A 25,073-nucleotide genomic window follows, 5' to 3' on the forward strand; every position below is an offset into this window, starting at 1 on the left:
ACAGACTCACCCTGCCATTCCTGGGAGCCCCAGAGGAATTGGACGGTAGTGCGCACGCTCGGCCACCGCTACATTCATATTTATGGGACTGTGTCTTAAAGGGAACCGTGGGATGCCCCAATAAAACTATATTAGTGGGTAGAAAGTGTGTCAATTGAGCTTCACTGCCCACACCAGACATCAAAAACTTCAGCACAATAATTCGTCACCCAGTAGTCAATAAATTGTATCCGCCAACCAATCTTTTACAATGCGATTTAACATATAAATCTTGTACATGTGGCATCAATGAACTGGACCAGTAGCTGCTCTACGCCCAGTACCAACTACAACTCCTAGCATGCTCCAGGGAGACCCAGGTTATATCAACGACTCCCTCCTTTTCACATTGAAACCAATTTTTTCTTGGTACAGGAGATTCTCCAGCTACTTGCCAACCAACCATGACAATAAGAGGGCATGTTATGATGCCCAGGAATGCAACATTTTACCCGATTTCAACCAGAAATGCATTCGCGCATAACCGAATACCCTAAAGAAATAAAACAAATACTCCAGCCGAGCCTCACCCAGGAAACGGAGAGCAGGAAGTATGCACAAGGAACGTTTCCAGACAAGAAACAAATGACCTCAGAAAGGAACGAGCGCACCTCTGTGCCAGCCCACTGATCCACTGCATGGTATATACCTACACGGGCGTCCTGATTTATATACCGCCCACTCCAGAGTATGTGCCCGTGTAAAACCGACCTTATGGGCAACATCACCCTCGTCCCTCCAATATGAAGGACAAATGGCTATAATGAAACGTTATGCAAGTTTCTAATCTAATTTGTATAACAAGATCTCCGCTTGCTGTCATTCAATGGGAACCTTCATTATTTACGTCTTACCTGGTCATGTGACAACCTCCCAGGTGCTCCGTTCCTTTCAGCTATCAGAGCTCTCTCTTTTAATGAGCCCTGCACCTATAATTTCTGTTCAATGACTACAAGCAGAGATCTTGAAAACCGTAAGAAATGTATAAAGTAGATTAGAAAATTGCATCTCTTTTAGTTATACAACGAATATTAATTTGCTATAACCAGAATATCTCTTTAAAAAAAAATGTTTTCTGTGAATATTTTTGTTACAGAGAATCCGTCAAGAGCCTCCAGCGTCCCAGGGGGCCGCCATCATGGACGTCTAACATCTATAGAGGACCATATGCAAAATAATCAATTCTCAACCCCTCCCCCGGTGAGCTTGATGTTCCCCCTATGACCTCTCGCTCGTGTCTTACTACAATATTGCTCTATCAAGCATTCATGGCATATACGCTGCAGCTGGAAAACATAAAAACAAGGTAGGAAAACGTCGGGATCGTCAGCATCTTCCACGAAGATTTCCTATGAACGCAGCGCAGAAGCATCGTGTGCGCCATATATGAAAGCAGGTCCTGGTAGACACAAGAATCCTTGCTCCATAAAACGACAGAGCAACGTATTTAATAGGCAAGTACAAACCAAGACTTTACAACAGGCCGGTGGTGAAGAAAAGCTTCAAACAGGAAACTGGGACACCCCTTACTATTAAAATAGCGCAATAAAAAATAAATAAAAGGTCTAAGGCTGAGTTCACACAGAGTTTTTTTGCAGGCGGAATTTCTACCTCAAAATTCCATTTGGAAGTTTGAGGCAGATTCTCCTCTCCCTGCACGCCGATTTTCACAGCGTTTTTCGCCCGTGGCCATTGAGCGTTGCGGGCATAAAACGCCACGAAATACGCTTTCTCTGCCTCCCATTCATGTCAATGGGAGGTCAGAGGCGTAAACGCCCGAAGATAGGGCATGTCCCTTCTTTCTCCCGCGAGACGGTTTTACCGCTTGCGGGAAAAAGACGCCTCTGCCTCCCATTGAAATCAATGGGAGGCATTTTCAGGACGTTTTTGACGAGTTTTGCGGCGCGGTTTCCACATCAAAAAACTCTGTGTGAACATAGCCTAATGCTTCCTTACCTCAAATATAACGTTTATTTTGTAGTTAAGCAGCACATATCTGCTCCCCGGACACGTAGTAAATACTTGCCTTCCCCTTGAAACAGCAATTCCAGTGCATCTTTTCTTATAGCTGTGTATTGTGCCGTTCCTCTTTTATACCTCCTGATAATGTTTGAATAATTCACAACTGGGTGGTACTATTTTTCTTGTCAACAGGGTGCACCCCTACTCACTGACACTATTGCCATTGATTCAACAGTCTCAGCGTATGTAGGAACACCAGCTATTGACTAGAGGAATGGGAACATGCAGCTGTCCAATACATTACCAGGATTTACAACAGAGGAACAGCACTATGCAGAATTTTTGAAAAAAATGCTACAAGATTTCATGGGAAGCACAAAAAAAAAAATATGAATGCCAGGAGTGGACCACATGTTTATAAGAATCTACAGGCCCATACTGAACCCCTGAATGCCTCCAATTTTTTTTAATGGATTAACATGGAATGTGTGAAAGAAAATATATATCGAGGCATCACATCAGACGATCATTTTAGTGTCAGTATTAAGGCTGCAAGTCACGGTCCGACCACAGGTCTAACGACCCGAATCATGGGCATCATACAGATCTATAATTCTGTTAGTTTGGGTCACACTAAAACACGACCACATTATGGTCGTCTGAACGAGGCCTTATTCTTCATATCAGTCTTAACTAGCAATATCATGGGAACAGGCTAAAGGGGGCTCCACAATAAAACTGTATCACAGCGTGAATGGAGAGCCCACCCTGGATAAGCGGAGGCTCCACAGGAGCAGATGTGAGGAGGGAGCAGAAAGTCTATAACAGCTGCATTACCGCAATCTTAGCACTGCTAAGTGGGTACTCCATGTGTTCACACTACACGACTGCTATAGATTGGGATAAAACCCTTTTACTATTTACCTACCACTAAAACAGTCAAATGGGGTCCCGGAATGGACTAATTAACTCCTAAAGCCGTCCGTATTTGGTCCGTCCCCGCATGAGATGAATATAACGGCAGACATAATAGTAGAGTGTTTACAAGGCCTTTAAAATGCACTGCAGTAATTCATAGGGGAAGATCGCTCGTCCCTGGAAATGACATTAGGAGGCCGCTGGTTATGTCACTGATCTGTCCACAACAAGACCGTCAATACCAAGTCGGAGGCTTCATTGTGCAACATCTGAGTATTTCACAGTGTCGGCTTACATGCTGCAAACAGCGACCAGTAATATAAGGACGTCTCGTCAGCAGTATAATAATACAGGCCGAGCAATACAAATACAATAGTCATACCGGTTACGAGATGCTGGAAGGGACGCCCTGGGCCAATCATCGGGCAAACGATCAGCCGATGAACAAGCAATTCATTGGCCGATTTAATCGCTTATGCAGTCTAAATTATTATTGTGGTCGGCAGCACATCCCCCGTGTAAAGAGTTAGACGCGCCGCCGACATGATGATAATGTAGGAGGATGAGCGATCGTAGTAATGAGCTGATCACTGATCATAGCTCCTTGTGAAAGGAGCAAACGAGTGGAGATCACCGAGCCGTCTCGTTGATCGTCGCTCGCTGTTGTGGCCAAAATTGGTCGGTGTAAAAGGACTCAAAAGGGAGTTTTACACTGGGCAATTATCGGGTAGACAAGCATTCATATAACGCTCGTTGACGATAATTTCCCTGTGTAAACAGGGCAGCGATCAGCAGATCAGCGGTCATCCGCTGATCGTATCGTATTAAAAAAGTAAAAAACTATCGGTCAGCAGCGCATCTCCCTGTGTAAACAGGGCGACGCGCTGCCGATATGATGGTAATGTATGGGGACGAGCCATCGGTGTAACGAACGCTTGTCCCCATCCATAGCTCCGTGTGACAGGAGCAGAGGGGAGCTGATCAACGAGCTAATCTTGTTGATCGTCTTGTTGATCGATGCTCACTGCACCGGCCAAAATCGCCCGGTGTAATAGGGCCTTAAGTCCCATAATGCCACACTTATGTAAAGGAGAAATCCATCATTTTGAATGTAAGCATTAGAATTTTATTTTTTTTTAGTTAAGGGAGTAATACATAGTAGACAGGGAGGAGGGGGATGCAGATGCAGTTTCTGTGTCACTCTCTGTGATTGCACACTGTGAGAGGAGGGGCAGAAGAGGGGAGACATCGGATTGGCTGAGCACACCTTTAGCTGTACACTAGGAAGAGTCCGTCCACACATCAGGCATGAAAAAAATATTAGGCAGGGAATTCCCTGCACAGAAAAGGCTAACGGGACCCGAGAGACCCTCCAATCAGATGATCAGCGGAGTTCACAGTGCTCGGACCCCCACCATACATTGTATGGCAAAATCCTATAACATTCAAAGATGGGAATACCCTTTCAGAAGGTGAAATGGGCCCAAATGACGTAACGCTAGATAATATTTTTTATCTTGCTTGCTGAATGAAATCCCCACAAAAAATTATATATATCCAACCCCTAATGAGAAAATAACACACAACCAATAATAAGACAATATATACCCAACGGGCGCATTTATTTCAATGCAGAAGAGCGATGTAGTGTTAACATGCGGCCCTGCTCAGGAATCCTTTGACATACTTGAGTAATGATGAAATCTATGGCATGAGCCGTTCTGGGATTTGCAATCATTAGTCAGAGGGAGTGGAGAGTAAAAGTGAAAAGCACATTATTTTACAGGCTCTCGCTGTCATATCATAGCGCTGGTCGTACGCTGCCGGGTCCTGCCTCCTGATCATGCGGCCAGTATATTATCGGATTCTGCGATCGCACACAGATGGCTGGAGAAGCTTCAATACGACTGGCCTGTTACTGCAATACCGATCAGGTCTATTTCAAGATTATCATCATGGTTATTGGACCTGCTCATAATTCAGTATAGATAGTTCAACAGATGATTTAAAGGAACGCTCCAGGAAAAACTGATGCCTAGTGGATGGCTTGAAAGGTGGGGGAGGAGCATAAGAGTCTCAACCACCAAAGATGAGTCAGGCACTGCCCCTTTAAGCCCGGCACTAGTCAGAACAGTATAAGATTTCCCTGGAGTGTCCTTTAAAAGAGGAGAACGTCGTGTCTCCTGACATTCTTGTTTTAGTAAATATTTATGTTAACAATTCTGGAGCATGTTTGCATAGTGCTGTTCCTCAGTTATTCCTCCAGGAAATGTAAAAATAAGATTGACAACTGGGCTTAACCATCCCTCGTCACTGGGCCACATCCCTATATTCTAACACTATCCAGTCAACGCGGACAGTGTCTGATTGTGTAAGTACACACCCTATTGACAAAAGGAATGGTAACACCCAGTTGTTAATTTAGTCTTTAATTTCTAGGAGGAATAACAGAGGAACCAATGCTCCAAAATTGTTATTTTCTGGGAAATACAAGTATTTACTGAAACAGACTTGTGAGGAGATCTTAGGTGCCCTTTATAAAGGGTGCTCGATAGGGGTACAAAGCAGGACCCTGCTAATGTATTTCCAAAGCTTGCAATAGACAAGCAAGGAAACCCACTGCTTTCAATGGGTAAAGGCCCCAAACCTCATTTAGGACGGCCATACAAATCTCGCTCATTTGGCCGACAGCCATCTCCCCCCCCCCCCCACACTGATTGGCTGAGCGTGCACGTTTATTCATAAGGGGGGCATGCCGCTACCAGACACTTTGGGCATGCTGAAGTCCGAAACGGAGCTCCAGGGTCACGGCAAGGAGCCCTTCATCCGATCCTCTTTAAAATAACACAAAGCGGACAGACGCATTGCAATAAAAGCAAATATGACTTTAAAACGTTTTTTTGCAAAACTTCCAAACATTTTAGTCCCACCCCGCAGCGTTAACCGAAACCTTTAACCCTCAGCGTGTTCATATGCGCATGGATGTAATTATTTGCTGCTGAGTCAGTTGCACTGAGAATAACAAACTCCCTCCATCCAAGGAAACCGGTCTTATATTCTACCACTTGTAGAAGACAAACCAAGTAGCATAAAATTCCTCTAATCCAGCAAAAACTGCATAATAATCCTCAATTTCCACACACCGGATCAATAAAACGGAGCAGAGAAAGCCATCCGATAATCCAGAATATGATAGAATATAATCTGGCTATCAGGTTGCATTACTGCCAGATAAAAGGAAGGTTACTGTATACGCACCGTGTAGCAGGAGCACAACGTATGAACATATATTGCCTATATTTTTATAATCCCCGAGGCCGAACACCCAATATTTGTTTTCGTCTTTACAGAAGCATTTACTAACGTGTTATATACAGACATTCAATGTCGTCCTTTGTGCAGGAAAACAACTGATGACATCGCGGGCATGTAGGGTGTTCCCAGCAGCCACCAGTGGTGCCTCGGGCGGCACAGGATCAGCCAGGGTAAACCCTGTCTTTGAGTGCGGGAAGCGATCCTATGTCCTGAACAAGACCCAATAGTCCTACGTACGAGAGCCGGATTCTTCCAACACACACCCATCTCTTACCGTCAAAGACCACAATGTGGAGCAATCGGAAAGAGTCCGGAACATAAAAATCATATTTACTGCAATCTAAAAGCACAAAACATAAAACGCAGCAGAAAGTGCAACTAAAAATTCCGTACGAAATAAGCCATGAATAATATCATTGTAATCATGGGAGGAAGGCGCTGACCGCGGTATCCTTCAACAGGGTGGTAGGACGGACTAGAACTTAAAGGCCCTAAAAAATTGGATTGTCCATATCAAATTGGGCAATAAAAAAAAAGGAGGTGGGGGAGGTGTTGCTGCAAAGGGCAGCTCTCACTCTGAAGGATATGGTATATCCTCTGAATTTAATGTAACGCTGCTTCTTCCCGGCTGTAATGCTGGGGAGACCAGTTAGGTGTAGTAAAAAAGCAGCCAGAGAAAAGGGGTAATGTAGTTTTGATAGTTTATGACGCAAAACTGTGTTTATCATGAGTGGCATTCACACCGCGCGTTCCAAGCTTTGCAACGTGTTGTATTACAGGGGTTATACCGAGATCAACGTTTATTGCCTATCCACAGCATAAGTTATAAATGTATGATTGTCGGGACCCCCACCGAACACTAGAACATCCAAAACCCCTTTGTTACTCGTCACTGCACAACTACATTGAGAACTTTGAATAGAGGGGTGGTCCAGCATGAGCATTGAAAGGAGCGGCAGGGTGCATGCTAGACCACCCCTCCATTCAAGCAGGGGGTGCAGTGACGAACACGGGTGGCTCAGGATCCCTGTTCTAGTGATCGGTCCCAGCTGTGGGTCGAAAGCGATCAGATTTTTATCGCCTATCCTGTGGATAAGTGATAGACAACCCCTTTAAGTCTAGTACAAGTCATTTGACTGACCACTATGTGTTTTGGAGTAGGGGACAAAACATGGGAAAAACATTTAAAGGGGGCTTGTCTAAGAAAAAATATGGTTGTATTGAATGCAGAAATTGCTCCAGTGGTCCCTAAGTCCCATAGAGATTAATGGAGCGTGGCCCAGAATGTGCACCAGCACTCTATTCTCATGGAGCCCTTCGGAGAAATTTTGGTCCCCCGTTCTACTCATCGCTGGGGGTCCCAGAGGTCAGAAACCCAGCGATCACACATGTATCCCTTATCCTGCAGATAGGGGGTACATGTGTTTTGTGGGAAAACCCCTTTAAGAAATGCTAGCCAATGAGCTGCAATGCAGTGTCTAAAGACGCCCATTAGAGGAAAGTCGACCGAACCCACCGATTTTGGTGCAATCGGCTGACTAATGTCTACGGTGGTGTCCCTAATTTCCCACGACAGAAGATGTTAGCGTTCAACATGCCCGATCCTTTATTCCCACAGGAGATAGGTCCCTGCCAGAGAAGAAGCGCTATTCACAGATGCCACGATCGCAGCTATTCTCCTGACATTTCTAATCTTTTTTCCATAGTCTGCGGCAAATGCAAAATAACACAGGGAAAAAACAACCATTTAAACAATACTTATCAGGAAACGTTCCAGGCTTTCTGGGTTGAGTTCAGTTTCGTTCAGCTTTAGAACAAAGAAACCCTCAGATGTAACCCTGAGGACTTCCAGATGACCAGGACACAACATGGGACAACTGTCTCAAGATAATAGAGCGCGACCCTAAACAAGCGCAATAGCGAATGACCATAGAAATGAAAGGGGTTTTCCGGTATTGTAATATTCATGGCCTATTCTTCACTATTTACTCAAGTACAGCACCGTACACCTGGTTGTGGCAGTGCCTGGTACTGCAGCGGTGAGCTGCAGTACCAGGCATGGCCACCACTAAATGTATGGCGCTGTGTCTGGGTAAACAATTAAGGAGATGATGCGGCCCTTTCATGCAGCTGATCAATTGGGCTGCCAGGAGCCTGAACCCATCCAATCAGATATTGATTGCCTATCCTAATCATAATATTATATTCCTAGAAAACTGCATTGACAAAATAAAAACAGGTTTAACGCAATATTAGGCAAAGGAGACAATCACTACAGCTAGGACATAAGACACACTCTGTTAGCACTGGGAATAAATGGGTGACAAATGTGGAAATCTAAATGGGTCACCGGTATTTGGCGGTCTGATTTTAAAGGGTAATCCCATGTGCAAGCACGGCTGCATTTAACGTCAGAAGTGTAAAAGCGATGGAAAGAGACGCAACCGCAGTTTCAGTTGTCTAGGCAACAGTAGAATGCCCGAAGCATTTACAAGAGAGAAAAAAATAAAATAAATAAGTACAGCCCTCGTATGGTTGACTTGGGCAACTGCACCACCAGACCGCTTCCCCCGCCGTCGCTGGTACTACCCTCTAATGCAATGGCCCGATCACATCTAAAGGACTCCCTAATGAATAGTTACAATGAGGAACTGCGTGTTTAGTGGCGCTGGAGCTGTAAATTCATGCAGACAGACGAAGGGCGGCCATACACATTAAATATAATTAAGATACGTAATCATATTAGATATCAGCCCGATGCCCTGAATAAACAATCAGCTCGGTTGAGTGGATTAGATAAGCAGCTGCCGGACACCTATCTCCTGCGGAAATAATAGTATTAGGACAGGGAAGGGAAAAAAAAATAAAAACGTACCCAACCTATGTTTTTTTTTTTTTTACTGCAACCCTGGGGGCAAGGGTCTGCTCAGCGCCACATGGGCCCCATTCCTTCTCACAATCCGGTGTCTGGCTGTAAGGCGACCAGCTGCAGCAGGAGCCCTCCCCCATTGCTCTGTCTGTAAGGAAATAAACCACACCCATTGGTTTAAGCCCCTCCCCTCAGTCAAATGATTTATGCAGCGCCTAAACAAGACTGAAATACCATGGACAGGTTTATTTCATGTTCCATTATTAATTTCTAGGTTCAACGACTAAATAAAAATACAAAAACACTATAAACTGGTCTATTTTTACACGCCAAAGACTCGTACGTTGTTGTTTAAGATAAGGTGAGGCCAAAAAGCAGGAAGTCGTTAGTCTAGATTGCTTAACGAAGGAAAGAAAAGAGAGAGGGGGGGGGGTGTCTGTCATTAGTGATTATTACCCCACACGCAAAGTAAAATGATCCCGGACGACTCTATTTATATTATAAAAAGCAGTGGTTGTTAAAGGACAACGTCCAGGAGCGCATCCTAAAAGGTCCCGTGTGAAGAAGCTCTTCGGGCTCCTTTGTCCATACGACAAAACTTCTTGTTCTGCTCACTGGTTGTCATAGGGACATTGTATGGCTCCAAATCACAGTCCACATCAATGTTACGATCCGATACATATTAGATGACCGTTCAATGAACCCGCCAATTCCGGCCGACTATCTAATGTGTACGCGGGTGTCCCGACTCTCCACCAACGGCAGATGTCGGGGAAAAGAAAGATTGGGCATGTTGAATTTCAACATACTATTTTGTCATGTGAAATAAGCGGTTGCCAGAAGTGTCGAGCTGCGGCTTTTACCCCTCTACCCATTGATTACATAGGCACGCTTGGCTATAGGGGGAAATCTGGAGTAATAGCTGTCGACCGACAGCTATCTAAGGTGTATGGCTACCTTTACTTTATTAGGGGTAGTTATGAGTGTATGTGTGTGGATAGTGAGTTGGGTCCAAACAATGACACGGTGATAACTCAAGCACAAGAACACAAAGCAAGAAGTTTTGTCATGGGGAAACCGGAGCAGATACTAGGCCTGCAACCTTGGTAAATACATTTTTTTCATATTTTTTTTTTATATGTTACCCTTTCTACAAATCAGAAAGAATTTAGACAAGAAAACCCCCTTGAACTTTAGGACGGTGCACACTAATAAAGGCCTCACGAGTCACGGTCAAGGATCCTCATTTTACCCGTAATCTGAACAGGTGTTGGATGGGTTTAACCCCTTCAACCATCACGCATATCCAATCCGAAGACATAAAGCCATAATACCCCTTAAAACCCACAACATAAACGCTTGCCGATAGTAACTCGGTCGCCTGCTTTCCTGAGCTACGGACACTCCTAGACTTCACAAAGGACAATTATTTTCTTTGGAATTACAAAACCGCAGTGAGAGATTTCCCAGAGTACAATGCATGAATGCACGACAAGAGGAGAGCAGTCTGTCTGTGAATTAAATCTCAGCTCAGACATGGCCAAATCATCAGCTTTTATCCACGGTGCCCACTCCTGGTCATAATCTGCCATGCAAGAAATTCAAGTCTCCATCCACAAGGTGGTGCTCTCTTAGAAAGTCAAAATCTAGAAGTGGAGATCGAGTGATTAGCCGAGTAACTCACAGTTTATACAACGTAATAGGCCTTAACTAAACCAAAAACGTATAAGCAGTTATTGACAGGATATGTGACCACCGTTGTGCATAGGATACAATAACCGATCGTGTTTCATTGGGGGTAAAAGCTTTGAAATCGTTGAGTGAAACCAGAGGGATCAAAAGAAGTGAAGAACACCACTCAGCGCCCAACAATATTACACGGGCGTTTTGCCACCACTCTCTGGAGCCTTCAGGTACGTTCTTTTAACACCTTCCCGTAAACAAGCTAATAACCGAAGACTAAATTATTTTTTCTACGAGACTACTTGTTCTGCCGATTTTCCTACAAAACGTTATCAACTAGGATTCATTTGACATTGAAGGTCGGAAGACTGCACGAAGTGGGACAACATCTTGGCGGGTGGACATGAAGCCAAGAAGACCTTTCTTTTAATCTTCCAACAATAGCAATGCCGCACAGTAATAAATGAAACTAAATGGACTAGTATCTGGCAAAACAATAAGGCCTAAGAACGGCTGAAAAGGTTCATTCACAGAGAGTGCTGCCCTTATCTCTCTTTTCATAGCAAAACAAGAGGACCACTGGAGACGTCTGTCTACAAGGTTGGACATATCCCCGGGGTCATCAACACGCCTAGGATCTTTTTTTTTATTCTTGCACCAAAATATTTAGGTTGATTAATATGAATATCTATAAGTCTAGTAAGAAAATCATACCGGTTTCTGGGGTGGTCTAAGCAGCTCCATCTCCATCCTAGCGAATAGCAGGGTCAAGGTCACATCACGTTTTCTGCCAATGTTTGACATATACTTTAGAAAAAAGCTCCCAACATATACGTTAAAGGGAAGGGGTCATGAATTATTATTATTTTTTTTTTCATATTGCTTTTAGCATGATAAAAAAATTAACAATTTATTTATTTGTGTTCGTGTTCTACTTTTTTTTTAATTTTTACTTCTCTATGGGGGCTGCCATTTTTTTTTCATCTCTGTATGTGTCGATTAACGACACATACAGAGATGGAATACGGCACATACAACCCCATAGAGAATGGGAACGGGAGCTGTTCCATTCACTGCAGTGTACGCCGTCTGTGTGGGAACGGCGCATGCGCCGCTCCAACACAGACCAAAACTAAGCTTGTTAGCAGAGCGAAATCTGGCGCCATTTTCATGTGGACTGGAAGCCGCTGCCGGACAGTAAGATCACGACTTCCGGCCGCGGAAAACAATGTGTAATCACTCAAATAATAATTGTTTAAAGAGGCTCTGTCATCACATTATAAGTGCCCTATCTCCTATATAAGGAGATGGGCGCTGTAATGCAGGTGACAGTAATGCTTTTTATTTAAAAAAAACCTTGTTTACCTCGAAATCTCGTTTACCTCCGTAATCTCGCGAGATTTTGTTTCCGTTGCTGGAATCTCACAGAAAAGATTCAGAAGTGTCAGGATTCTGAGTACACATGACGTCCAGGCTGGATGGTCATGTGTATTCATTATCAGGACACTGGATTAACGTTAATCAAGCAGAATGTCTGTGTATGTGGCTGCAGATCATGTTCTAGTAAGAACGCGATTCTGCTGTCTAAATGAATGGAGAGGAGTGCATGATGCCGATTGGTCAGCGTCAAACACTCCTCTGTACAACGCCCACTTGGTCGAAAGTAAAAATACGCCCACGTGGGCATTAAGCAACTCATTAGCATAAACCAAAATCGCTCCTAACGTTGTGAAAATAGATCGTTTTTTTAAATAAAAAGCATTACTGTCACCTACATTACAGCGCCGATCTCCTTATATAGGAGACAGGACACTTATAATGTGGTGACAGAGCCTCTTTAACTATAAAAAAAACAAAACATACCTGTTAGGCCTCATGCACACTTCAGTTTTTTCCTTCAGGGTGCTAACCGTTTTTGTCACTGATAGCACCCTGAACCCATTCATTTCAATGGGGCCATGCACACTTCAGTTTTTTTGACGGTCCGTTGCTCCTTTCCGATCCAAACTAGAGCATGTCCTACTTTGGTCCGGGATTCCGTGACCGTGAGGCCCATGCAAGTCAATGGGGCCGTCAAAAAACCTGAAGGCACACGGAAGGCGTCCGTGTGTGACGGAGCCGTTGCCTAGCAACCGATGGGCGGGCAGAAAAACATTAGAAAAATATTACACTTAATCGGCAGCCACTTGTCTCTATCAATAACTGATAGCGAAAAGAGGCTGCCGATTAAAAATAAAATAAAAAGCATTTCATACGTACCCGGTCGTTGTCTTGGTGACGAGTCCCTCTTCTTCCTCCAGTCCGACCTTCTTTTGTGACACAGCAGCCTGTGATTGGCTGCACAGGCCGCGGCAGCCTGTGATTGGCTGCAGAGGCCGCGGCAGCCTGTGATTGGCTGCAGAGGCCGCGGCAGCCTGTGATTGGCTGCAGCGGCGACATGGATTGAACGTCATCGCTAGAGGCCGGACAGGAGGAATGTAAGTATGAACTTATATTTTTTTTTTATTACATTAACATTTTATTTTCCGCGCGCCGAGCATGGTACTGTCCAGGGTGCTGAAAGAGTTACCGCTTATCAGTGCAGCCCATTAACTCTTTCAGCACCCTGGACAGTACCATGCTCGGCGCACGGAAACGAAAACACGGAGTGCACACGGGAGTTAAAACGGGCTCATGGACCCGTCAAAAGCGGCCGTGAAAACGGTGACGTAAGTGTGCACGAGGCCTTAGGCTTCGTTCACATCTGCGTCAGGACTCCGTTCATGGGTTCCGTCTGGGGAACCCATGAACGGAACCCTGAACGAAACAAACCAGAAACCATAGGATTCCGTTTGCATCACCATTGATTTCAATGGTGACTGATCCGGTGCAAATGGTTTCCGTTAGTCACCGTTGTGAAAGGGTTCCGTTGGTTTGACTATAGTATTACTTCCATAAAAGCCTTGCACAACGGAGACAAACAGAGACAATTTGCACGGGATCCGTCATCACTGAAATCAATGGTGATGAAAAAGGAAAGTAAAATAAAAATAAAAATAAAAAATTTAAAAAAAAATTAAAATAAATCAGGCTTCCGTTTATGGGTTCCCCTGACGGAAAGCTCAGACGGAACCAATGAACGGAGCCCTGACGCAGATGTGAACGAAGCCTTAAATTGGATACATCGTGAATTCGGGTAATTAGAATCCATGATGTATTCGTTAAACAGATGCCATTATAGTCTATGGTCAATGGACACCACTGTTAGGCGCCTGTTTAACGCATCCATCGCCCATAGACTATGATGATAACCGTTTAATGTATACATCATAAAAGGCTATCAAATAACGGATCTGTATATGCGGATAAAAATACGGATCCATTCATTTCTATGGCCCCTGGATACCTTCTTGTATATTTACGGGTAAGTGTCCAGGCCATAGAAATGACCCGCATAAAAGAGAAGGTCCTATTTTTTTATTTACGGACCGTGCTCCTATACTTTATAATGGGAGCACAGCCCGCAAATACGGGTGACTTTCCAAGTCCGTGTGCCTTAATGTTATTCAGGTGACGTAAGCCATACAGTAGCATCCGTCACCCATGGGCCCCCTTGTTAAAAAAGAAAAACAATCATATCCTGCGCGATATAAATTTTTTTGCAAGATGGAAAAGCATAGTCTACTACGCTACATCACCCTTGAAAAAAAAAAAAAAAAAAAAGAACGTGTATATTTACGTATATCAGCCTGGAGGCCAAAAGGATACACTTTTAGCCGCTATTGGGCTAATCAAGCCCTATGGATATGTTTAACTTGTACATCGCAAAACGTCAAGTGAACAACTAATCCTACACCTGGGAATGGGAGATGGGAAAGGATGCCTAAATAAAATTCCCGCCACCACAATCATTACTTCTATCTCCATTTCTAAGAACCTCTGGAAATCTTTGCATGAATAGAAGTGCAACGTATGGCGTGTTCTTCCACAATATGGCCACGTATAAGCAGCACTGCCATAAGGTTAGGAGAACGCATCAACTTGTACCACAGCATGCAACACTTTTGCATTACAACTTTATCCGCTGCGACCAACGCCAGTCACGCAATAACGTTTGTGGGACCAACCAAAACAATAGGGATCTGTACAGTCCCTGTAAATAGTCATGTCAGTCACGGAAGTTGCTCGACAGCCACAATCTAGGGTAGTAGGAAATATAAAACTTTACCACAAAAACCCGAAGAGAAGCATATTATTTGAAACAGACTGTCCCTTGCCAACCTTGTCCTTAAACCCCAGCTGATACCATCCAAGGTTGTGGGAATGTCTTGTGAGAAAGGGGGGGGGGGGGGGGGCGGATGGCGAATGAAAAAAAGCGAGAGAAAGAAGTAGGTCGCCGACGGGCTGGAAATGGATGGAGAGCAGATGGATAGGAGGCAGACGTTAAATAACCCATGTGCTCCGAAAACACAAAACCCGCTCCGGCAGCCATTTATCATAATGGTAACAGTATAAGGACACCAGCTACATCTGCATGTAGGAAGCTCATTGTCTCATGCACACCCATATACAACCCAGATGCCCTCCAAGATGTTATGCCCCTCATCATAACGTTGCCTGAATGCACGACACGTGGCCGCTGAGGCCCGATTGGCTGCAGCGGTCAAGTGAATGATGTACATGATGTCATCGCTGCAGGATCGGCAGGGATCACCAGAGTATCGGGTAAGGTGCGGCAGGGGGGGGGATTTGAAAAGTGGGTAACCTTTCTTCTAACATTAAGGCCTTATGCACACGACCGTTTTGGTATTGCGGTCCGCAAAACCACGGGTCTGTTGCAATCTGTCGCATCAGTTTGTCATCCAGACTCATGGATCCACAACAATTCACCGGTATTGGTGAATCTGCAAATCCAGACCGTAAAATGACTTGTCCTGAGTTTTTGCCGTGCGGACACCTATCCGTGTAAATCATGGTCATGTGCATGGGGCTATAGAAAGAATGGGTCCGCAATTTATTCGTAAAAATGCAGATAAATTGCGGTCCCAAAAATACGGTTGTGTGCATAAGGCCTTACTGTGGTGACTGAGGATCTCAGACAACCCTTTTAAACACTACATGGGCTTTGCGGAACCTAGGAAAGAGTAACTTCCCATTATAATACCCCGTAAGGGGCCTGCATGCACTCCCCGCAAAGACGTACATCCCGGCCAGAGCCCCGCACAACGCAGTCACGCGAAACCATAAATGTCAGAAGGATGACAATCCACGGTCGCCATATATAAACTAGACGTCTTGGAACAGTGGGAGAAAGTGGGCAGAATCCTGGCAGAATTTACATTGGTCAGTAACCTGCTTTATATTTCCATAAAGAAACCATACGGTATAACAATATACCAGCAGGTTAATAAATGCCATGCGAGTACAGGCACAGGGCAAGACTGGCACCTTAATATGCACTGGGTTTGATGCCAACAGTAACTGTGGCGCCAAGTTGCATCACTTAATTCTCCATTGCCAAAACAACAAAGAGCAATGCCACCCCTTGCTGAAATTTGCAGTGTGTGATCTACAACAGATGATATGGTTGAATACAGTTCACACTGCCGGTTTTAGAGCTGAAGATCTTGTACCGCAGGTAGAAGATCCATTCAGTCTAGGAGAGATCCCAACTTGGTGCTCTACCAAATTCCATCAGTGATCAGACATGGAACGTAAAAACATCTCCTAATGACCCTTTAAGGCTGGGTTCACACTGAGTTTCTTGCAGGAGGAAAAACTGCCTCAAATTCCAAACGGAATTTTGAGGCAGATTTTCCTCTGCCTGCAGCCATTGAGCGCCGCGGGCATAAAATGTCGCGAAATAAACTTTCTCTGCCTCCCATTGATGTCAATGGGAGGTCAGAGGCGTAAACGCCCAAAGATAGGGCATGTCCCTTTATCCCGCGAGCCGGTTTTTCCGCTCGCGGTGAAAAAACGTCTCCGCCTCCCATTGAAATCAATAGGAGGCATTTTCAACCGTTTTTTTTGGCGCGTTTTGCGACGCGGTTTCCGCGTCAAAAAACTCTGTGTGAATTGGCCCTTAGGGTAACTGGCCCCATAGCGTCTGAAGACGCAACATGAAACAAATACAAGACGCCTCATAGACCTAAGAAATAAGCAACGCCACAGTCTAGGGCAGCGAGAAGCAACACCATTGCTGTACACCTCTAGTATTATTGTCCATGGAGCCAAAGATGGGGGTCTACTATAGAAGAGAAGCGTCACAGTAACTACTAATATCCTCAATGCATCAATAGTAGAAAGTTATAGCGCTGCAGGGCCTGGGTTAAATGCACTCACGGCTTTATATTTGGAGGAGAGCATTTTAACGTAGGCCACCTGCATAGGGGCTCTTATCTGTCACCACGGCAGTGGCAGAGTTAACACCCCCACAGCCAGGAATTCTAGGAATGCCAAAAAATCCAGGGATATTACTGGCTGGAAGGGAAACGCAGGTTACCATGGTAATAACGCCCGCCTCTCGGCGACACAGTGGGCACGGGTAGAAATGCAAAGAATGGAAATATAGCTTTATGGACAAACTGCTACCACTAGGACTGGCAGGAGTGTGAATGATGCAGCTCATTACACCGAGAAGTATGAGAATCGACAAGGGCCTGGCAGAAAAAGCACAAACACGGCCTGTGTAATAAAGATGGGCACAACTCCTGCCATGTAAGATAGCAAGGGCGAGGAGTGTTCAGAAAGCAAGTATACAGGAAAATCAATTTTACTAATGGAGTAAATCTAGCAGCTGAGGCACCAAACCCAGTTATATGCAGAAGACATGCCCACGACGCTGACGGGCATTCTCTATCCGTAACTGATACGATCTGCAGCTTCACAATCGGAGAATTATTGACCATAGGGTCGAGTTTTCAGCAAGGGCCGGCCACGCTCACTTACTCAGTATTGTAGAAAAGAACAGAGCTCAGTCATTCCCCACCTAGCCGAATACAAAGAGTCTCACAGTGCCCTGTGCCACACATCGGACCAGAATCCAATTCAGCTGGCAACAGCTGTGGCAAAGACTGCATTGAAGAAATACTTATGCATGCTGCCTACACTCCCGTAGAGAATACACAATTAAAAAGGGGCTCGGGACATGAAATATATATTAACTAAAGAGGACAGAGAAGCTTTTGAAGCGTCAACAAGATGAAAACGTAGAATTCATTATATACTAAGGCCATAAAAACAGACTAGCTCCGAAGCTGAAACCCAACTGATGACCACGGGTGCCCATGTACAACTTGATGCCTCTTTGGCACCAACAGTCAAGGTGGATTAGCCCGTTCTTGGATCCCTTTGATCAGTGGCCTCCGCACTTTCTTCCTGCCCATCAAATGGAAGTCTTTGGCCCTGTACCTAACTGGGTAAGGTTGGTTCAATATATGGCAACATTCATCATTACTTTCAGTGAGGAAAGGAAAGAATCACCTGAGGTCCACCATGGTTGTTGGCACGGGTCAATCATTACTTGCTGTATAGCCCACATCATTACTATCTGTTGGACATAGAGCTCTAGAAGTCGTCTTATTATTGCTGGTAGGTAGCGGGTTGGAACCAATGCCCGCCACCTCTATAGGTCACTAGATTTAAAAGGATGATGTAATCTAGCACCTTAAATGTGTATTTCCACTGTAGACCTTTTTAGCATATCTACGTGATATGCCATAAACGCCTGATCGATGGGGGTCCAACAGTTGGCATCACATCTAGGACACAAGGGTACCCTGCTCCTCCAAGGCGTCACGGTCTTCCAAAAAAGAAAAAAAAGTGATCTGTGATATTGGATTTGTTTTGGCCATCGTCAGCTGAAACTAGGCATGTATGGCATGATCGCCAGCCGATTATTCGCCACTTTGAGTGAACTCTGGTATATGACACTTTTTTTTTTAACCAAGTCCCTGCTCTTTCAGTTTAGTCTGGCATGTTCATGGTCAACGTTTGTACGAATGATCCAACATACGATTGATGGGCCACATTGTGTAAGGCCGGCTTTACAGTTATGGCTACTTGCAGCGGCCCTCCCTAAAAACTATGTAGGGTCAGCCATCTCTTAGCCCTAATGCACACGACCTTGTGTGCCACCCGAGTCCCGTCCGTGATCCATGGAAAGATAGGACATGTTCTATCTTTCCACGGTTCGCAGAGTCAGGTGCGTTTTCACAGACCGGATTTACCCACTGTCGTGAATGGGTCCATGAAAACTATCGGGCTCCACTCTGATGCCGTGAAAAACAACCCGAGTGGCACTCGGTCATGTGCAAGAGAGCTTACCATGGTGCATTTGATGTATGACTGAGGTGTAGATCCATAGCGCAAGGGGGACCCTGCTGTGGGGTCCCTGCTGCGAGATCCCTAGCGCAAAGGGGGTCCCTGCTGCGAGCTCCCTAGCGCAAAGGGGGTCCCTGCTGCGAGCTCCCTAGCGCAAAGGGGGGTCCCTGCTGCGAGATCCCTAGCGCAAAGGGGGGTCCCTGCTGCGAGATCCCTAGCGCAAAGGGGGGTCCCTGCTGCGAGATCCCTAGCGCAAGGGGGGGTCCCTGCTGCGAGATCCCTAGCGCAAGGGGGGGTCCCTGCTCAGAGATCCCTAGCGCAAGGGGGGGTCCCTGATCAGAGATCCCTAGCGCAAGGGGGGGTCCCTGCTCAGAGATCCCTAGCGCAAGGGGGGGTCCCTGCTCCGAGATCCCTAGCGCACGGGGGGTCCCTGCTCAGAGATCCATAGCGCACGGGGGGTCCCTGCTGCGAGATCCCTAGCGCAAGGGGGTCCCTGCTGCGAGATCCCTAGCGCAAGGGGGTCCCTGCTGCGAGATCCCTAGCGCAAGGGGGATCCTATTATGCTGCTTCCACCTATAAATTAACGTGATGTGTACACCAATATAGCAACGGAAAGCGAAAGCTTCGGAAACAATATTCACACAAACTACATTAATCTTAAAGAAATAGAGAAGAGGGGGTAAAGAGGTAACATTTTTGAAGAGTCTTTATAACCCTTAGGCTACATTCAGACGAGCGTAGCTAACCTCCGATGTGAAAAAACGCATTTTTCACGTCTGAGGTGCATCCGTACAGGACGCGTTGTCATGGATCCCCATAAACTAGTCTATGGAGGGATGCGTGACACGCAGGAAAACAGGACACGTCCTATTTTTTCACGGACCCTTCACACGCGCCGTTGAAACAACCGTCGTGTGAACGGCCCCATTGACATACAATACATCGAGTCTGTGTCACAGCCGTTGTTTTAACGGCCGTCACGCGGACGAGCATGCTCGTATGAATAAGCCCTTAGAAACCTAGTAAATTTTAATGACCTTTTATCAGACACTAGGTAATTTTTAGAACAAGCACACGGCAAGGTAATGTATTGATTGTCCGTTATCAGTTATAATAAGGCGTTTGCACTCACCATAGGAACGCAAGGCAACTTCTACAACTTGTACTTTATACAGAGAGGCCATTCAACTTTTAAGTAACCTTTAACATCATTAAAGGGTTTTTCGAGGCAGCAGACATTATGGCATATCCACAGGTCCCAGCTCAGGGACTCGCACCTGTATTGAGATGCAGATCTCTCCATAATGTTCTATTGGAGTTATGGAAACAGCCAAGCAGCGCTTGCTCAGCTGTTTCCATAACCCCATAGTACATAATGGAGAGTCGCAGGCATGCATGGCCCCCCTCCACACAGTACCCTGCGCGGAATAAGCGGCCAGCAACCACCTTAACAGGCAGGATGGGGGTTGTGTGACCCCGAAATCTCGATATAGCTGCAGGTACAAGAGCTGGGACCTGCATCGATCAGACATGGAGCTGCTATAAATGTCTAAAATGGAAAACCCCTTTAACTTACTCCACAACACAAATTCAGCAGTTTAGGGAGGATAACCCGTCGCGTCCTCTCCTGCTCCAGAAAAGCTTGCAATCGAGCTCCAATACAAATGACACCTACACCAAGTAGTTTAAGATATTCAGAAGCCAAATAATATAAAGATGTGACAACTTGCAATTTACATTCACTGCGACCACATCACCTCTGTAAAATCAGACTTCCTTCCCAGATGTTGGTTGCCAAGTGGCTTCTTAGCTTAGTTGCTTCACATGGTCCATGGCGCCACAAAGATACTATTAATCTCTATAGACTAGCGGTCAAGTCTTATTACGATGTACGCCGATACAACAGCTCAGTGTAGTCGGTCGCGAAGTAGCAAACCCAGGCTCTCGAAACACCTTGAAAAGTGGACTCCCCCTTTAAGACTGATGACCGAGATTGCATGAATCCCATATATACTAGTACGACTATCTATACACAGTAGGTCTTTGAGGCCCCCCCCCCCAGATTATCAGCCATGTAACCCCATAACAACTGAAATCCAAATCAAACACCAAAACATAATAGCAATATTAACAAATCGATAATAACATTTTACATGGTTATAATGGGGTCGTAATAGGGCATAAGGAAAGGGGGTGCCGATATCAGACAGACGTTGAATGATTTCCTACTCATTGACATATGCAGGTAATCGTTTGAGGACTTAACATGAAAAAAAACAAAAACTACTGATGGATCTATCAACAGCAACAGAACTGCCCCGATACCATTAGATTTGCACAGGAATTTTTCCCATAGATTGGTCCTTGAGGTGACCCAAACTATAGGATTAGGAAACTACTCACAGAGGTACGTGGCTCTGCTGGGTGTCCACTTGTCTCAGTTCATCCTCCTCTGCATCAGAGTCCCCTCCTGAACTACTTTCTGTGGCATCAGAGTCAAATCCTCGCTCGCACGCCCGTAAAGTGGCAGAACCCGAGCAGCTCAGCCTCTCTAGTTCACCAGCTGTTCCCTTCAAAAAAGCATCCGCGTTGCCACTGCCCACTTCTCCTCTACGCTGGGCATCAGCTTTACGTGTCACTACAGTCAAACGATTGCGAGGAACGTCTGGACCCCGACCAAATGCTGCCCCTACCAGACCGCCTAGCTGTTGATGGAGATGACGTTCAACCTGCTTTGCTTGGACCAACTGAAGCCTCTTTTGGATTGATCGCGCCCTCTTTTCCATCTCCCCATGGCGCCGTAACAAGGCTTTCAAGCGTGTATCAGAACTATGCTCAACACGAGACCCCTTCTGTTCATGTTCCTCAGCAGGAGATCCTGGAGGTACAACTGGGGCTTTGACCCAAGGATCCAAAGCAGGAATGGCAAGGCTTGGGGGCTTGTCCACAGCTGGCTTTGCAGCTCTTTTGGCCAGTCCATTTAAAGGTCCTCCTTGGCCCCCTCTTCCGGAATTGGCAATGCCTCTCAGCTCCTCCAGGTTGAGCTCCAAAATGGAGGAACGCCCCCGACACAGTGACTGAGACAAGATAGACCGTGGAGTGAAAACTCCAGCCAATTTTCCAGGTGTCCCACTGTAGTTGGTTACCAGGTCTGGCGGGGCAGGTGGAGGAAGACAGCCGCCGTTGGTCTCACCAAGGGGGAGGGAGGAAGATGGGGGCGCCAGCTTGAAGTGCAGGTTGTGGGCGTCAGGGGCAGGGTCAGTGAGAGCAGGTGCCATCGCAGCCATTCAGCACAAGGAATAGGGCAGGGGAGGGGGATGTTTCCCCAGAGGGGGGGCTGACGTTGGCCACACTGCCCCCAGGCAACTCCAATGAGGGATACCTATAGGTAAAAAAAAAACAAAAAAACAATTAACATCATACTATTGAAAATATATAGATTTATACTTATATGCTGCAGTGAAACCATAGATGGAGGCCACCAAAGGGATACCCTCAAGTACAAAGCATTGCAGACTATTAAAGGGGGTACAAAAAAGGTCCATAAAGGATTAATTCGGAACCTAAGTCCATGGAAAAAAAAAAATGGCCTGGGCCTATTCACCCAAATATGAGAGAGTGAGATGAGAAAACGGATTAGTGGCACTTTAGTACCCAGGCCCCTTTTATCTCTTTTGGGGCTTCCAAACGGCCCAATAACACATGGTTAGAAATGTGAAAATAAATCATAAAAATTATACAACAATATACCCATACACAAAAAACAAAAGACATACAAAGCCCTCGTGTTTTGCCATTGCAGGTATACAAAATGGTGGACAAATCAGCATTGCATTTAGGAGCCGCTTTGTGAATGGCGTCCGTTGGTCACCGGCGATATCCGTCATGCAGAAACCACGGAGACATGAACAGAGCCTTACTTACTTAACGCATCCAGAACAACCTCAAAATTCACAATCTACACTTCAGCGTAACACAACCTGGCCGTCTAGTCTAGGCCATCACAAACTCCCTTTCGGACATGCCCTCACAACTCGAGCTACAGAATCGCATGGTCTCCAGGACGTGCTTGATTTTTTGTGTCTCACCACTTTTTCCATGTCGTCTCTTAAAAGCCCTAACATTTGAAGGGGTTTCCCACCTTGGACATTTATGGCATATCTACAAGATATGGCATAAATGTCCGATAGATGGTGGTCCTAGAGGAGAACCAAACCCATCTCTAGAACATGGACCCCCTGACCACCGTTTTACCTGCTGCCGCCTGGCTATGGCCAGTGGCTGACAAGGTCGCCGGGTTTCTGGAAACAGCAGAGCACAGTGTAGCACAGCGAGCAACTGAAACAGCGCGGCTCAATATGCTACGTTGTGTCCGTGACTCCCATTTACTTGGGAGTTTCAGAAACCAAGTAGCAAAACGCTCTCAGCTGTTTCAGGAAAACCCGGCCACCTCGTCACCCAGTGGCTGGAGCCCATTGACATAGGGTAGGATCAAGATCGTGGGTCCTCATTCTAGATATAGGTGCGGGTACCAGAGGTGGGACCACTTCAATCAAACATCAATGGCATATCCTATGGATATGCCATAAATGTCCGAGATGGGAGCAACCCTCTAACCTCAGTCTCCATTTGTGAGCTACAACTGTCCACCCTATCCTAGGGCTGGACAAAGACCTGTCCAAATGTTCGAAAAATTTGCTGTGTTATCTCCCATGAGAACAAAGGATTGGGCATGCTGAAATCAAAACATGCCCAATCCTTCACTACTCAAACATCTGCCATCGGGAGAGATGGTCGGCGGGTTTGGCCCACCAACGTGTACGGGCAACTTTAGTCCTAGACCTTTAGGCCCCATGCAGACAACCGTAGATTTAGTCCGTATTTACGGACACATTCACTTCTATGGCGGGTGGACACCTTCCCGTATATTTACGGGAAGGTGTCCACGCCGTAGAAAGTCTCCGCAAAAGAGAGGACAGGTCCTATTTTTTGCTTTTTACGGACTGTGCTTCCATACTTTATATGGTTGCATGGACCGCAAATGCAGGTGGCTGTCAGCGGCCGTAATCAGGGACCGTGATTATGGGCACAGTCATCTCGCATGGGGCCTTAGTCATGGCCTGCCAGTAAGCACTTTCTTAGACATCAACGGAAAACTCCTCAAGTGCCGGCCACCAATTTTAGGGCACATTGTCCACCCTGTCGAGCTCTGAAGACCACACGAGGGGCACTCCAAGGCTGGTTTCACATCCAACAAGGACAACAATCTGTAAAATGAGCCAAAATGTTCTCCACAAACAAGAACCACACAAAGAAACAAATTACACAAGACTCCTCTTTCTGGGGTGTGACACACAAGACGTGTGACTTCCTGCAGAGCCAAAAACAACAAATATGGCGGCTTCCCAGCACGCTGACATTACCATTGTTAAATCCTGCCTACATCAATATTATCATACTACACAAACTCAACAATACAGACCGGGGAAGTCAAAATTCATGGTCTACCATACTGCTAATAATGTATTATATAAAGGAGCAGAATCGTCTCTACTGCTCCACAAAGTGATGTCTGTAAGGAAACTGTCAGCAAGACAAGACAGCGAAAAGAAATACCAACATGTTCATCAGCCCTATAGGGCGGAATAATAAATTCCGAGCACTGCAGGAACTTAGCCGGAGACAAAGGCGAAAGTAAGAGGACTCCAGAGCTTGCAATCTAAGCTAGACGATACGGCCCAGAGAGGAGGGTCCTGGAGGCAGATAGATGGGAGAGTCGGGGGGTAGAAAAATCATCGGGGGTCCCGGAAGTCAGACCCCGACCCATCAGCTATTGATGGCCTATCCTGAGTCCAAGTATACCGCAAAATACAGATATTAAAAGGGCGCTAATAAAGGTGATAGGGACATGGACGTTTCGGCTGGAGACCATTACGGAGCGGCGGACATTAATAAAAGGTAAATGGGAACACTGTGAAGTATTAGA

At 45.7% G+C, this 25,073-nt stretch overlaps 1 protein-coding gene across 5 annotated transcripts in view; it reads right to left on the reverse strand.

The window, feature by feature from the left end:
- The window catches only part of KANSL1 (KAT8 regulatory NSL complex subunit 1), a 65,189-nt gene that overhangs the window by 26,521 nt on the left and 13,595 nt on the right, over nt 1–25,073 (reverse strand). For all 5 annotated transcript variants that reach the window (XM_075846693.1, XM_075846694.1, XM_075846695.1 and 2 more), the window contains one exon: nt 21,491–22,469. In XM_075846693.1, the coding sequence (XP_075702808.1) occupies nt 21,491–22,374 (884 nt within the window). In that variant the 5' untranslated portion in view covers nt 22,375–22,469. The remainder of the gene's footprint in view (nt 1–21,490; nt 22,470–25,073) is intronic.

The sequence above is a fragment of the Rhinoderma darwinii genome, chromosome 13, assembly GCF_050947455.1.
Source record: "Rhinoderma darwinii isolate aRhiDar2 chromosome 13, aRhiDar2.hap1, whole genome shotgun sequence".
NCBI lineage: Eukaryota > Metazoa > Chordata > Amphibia > Anura > Rhinodermatidae > Rhinoderma > Rhinoderma darwinii.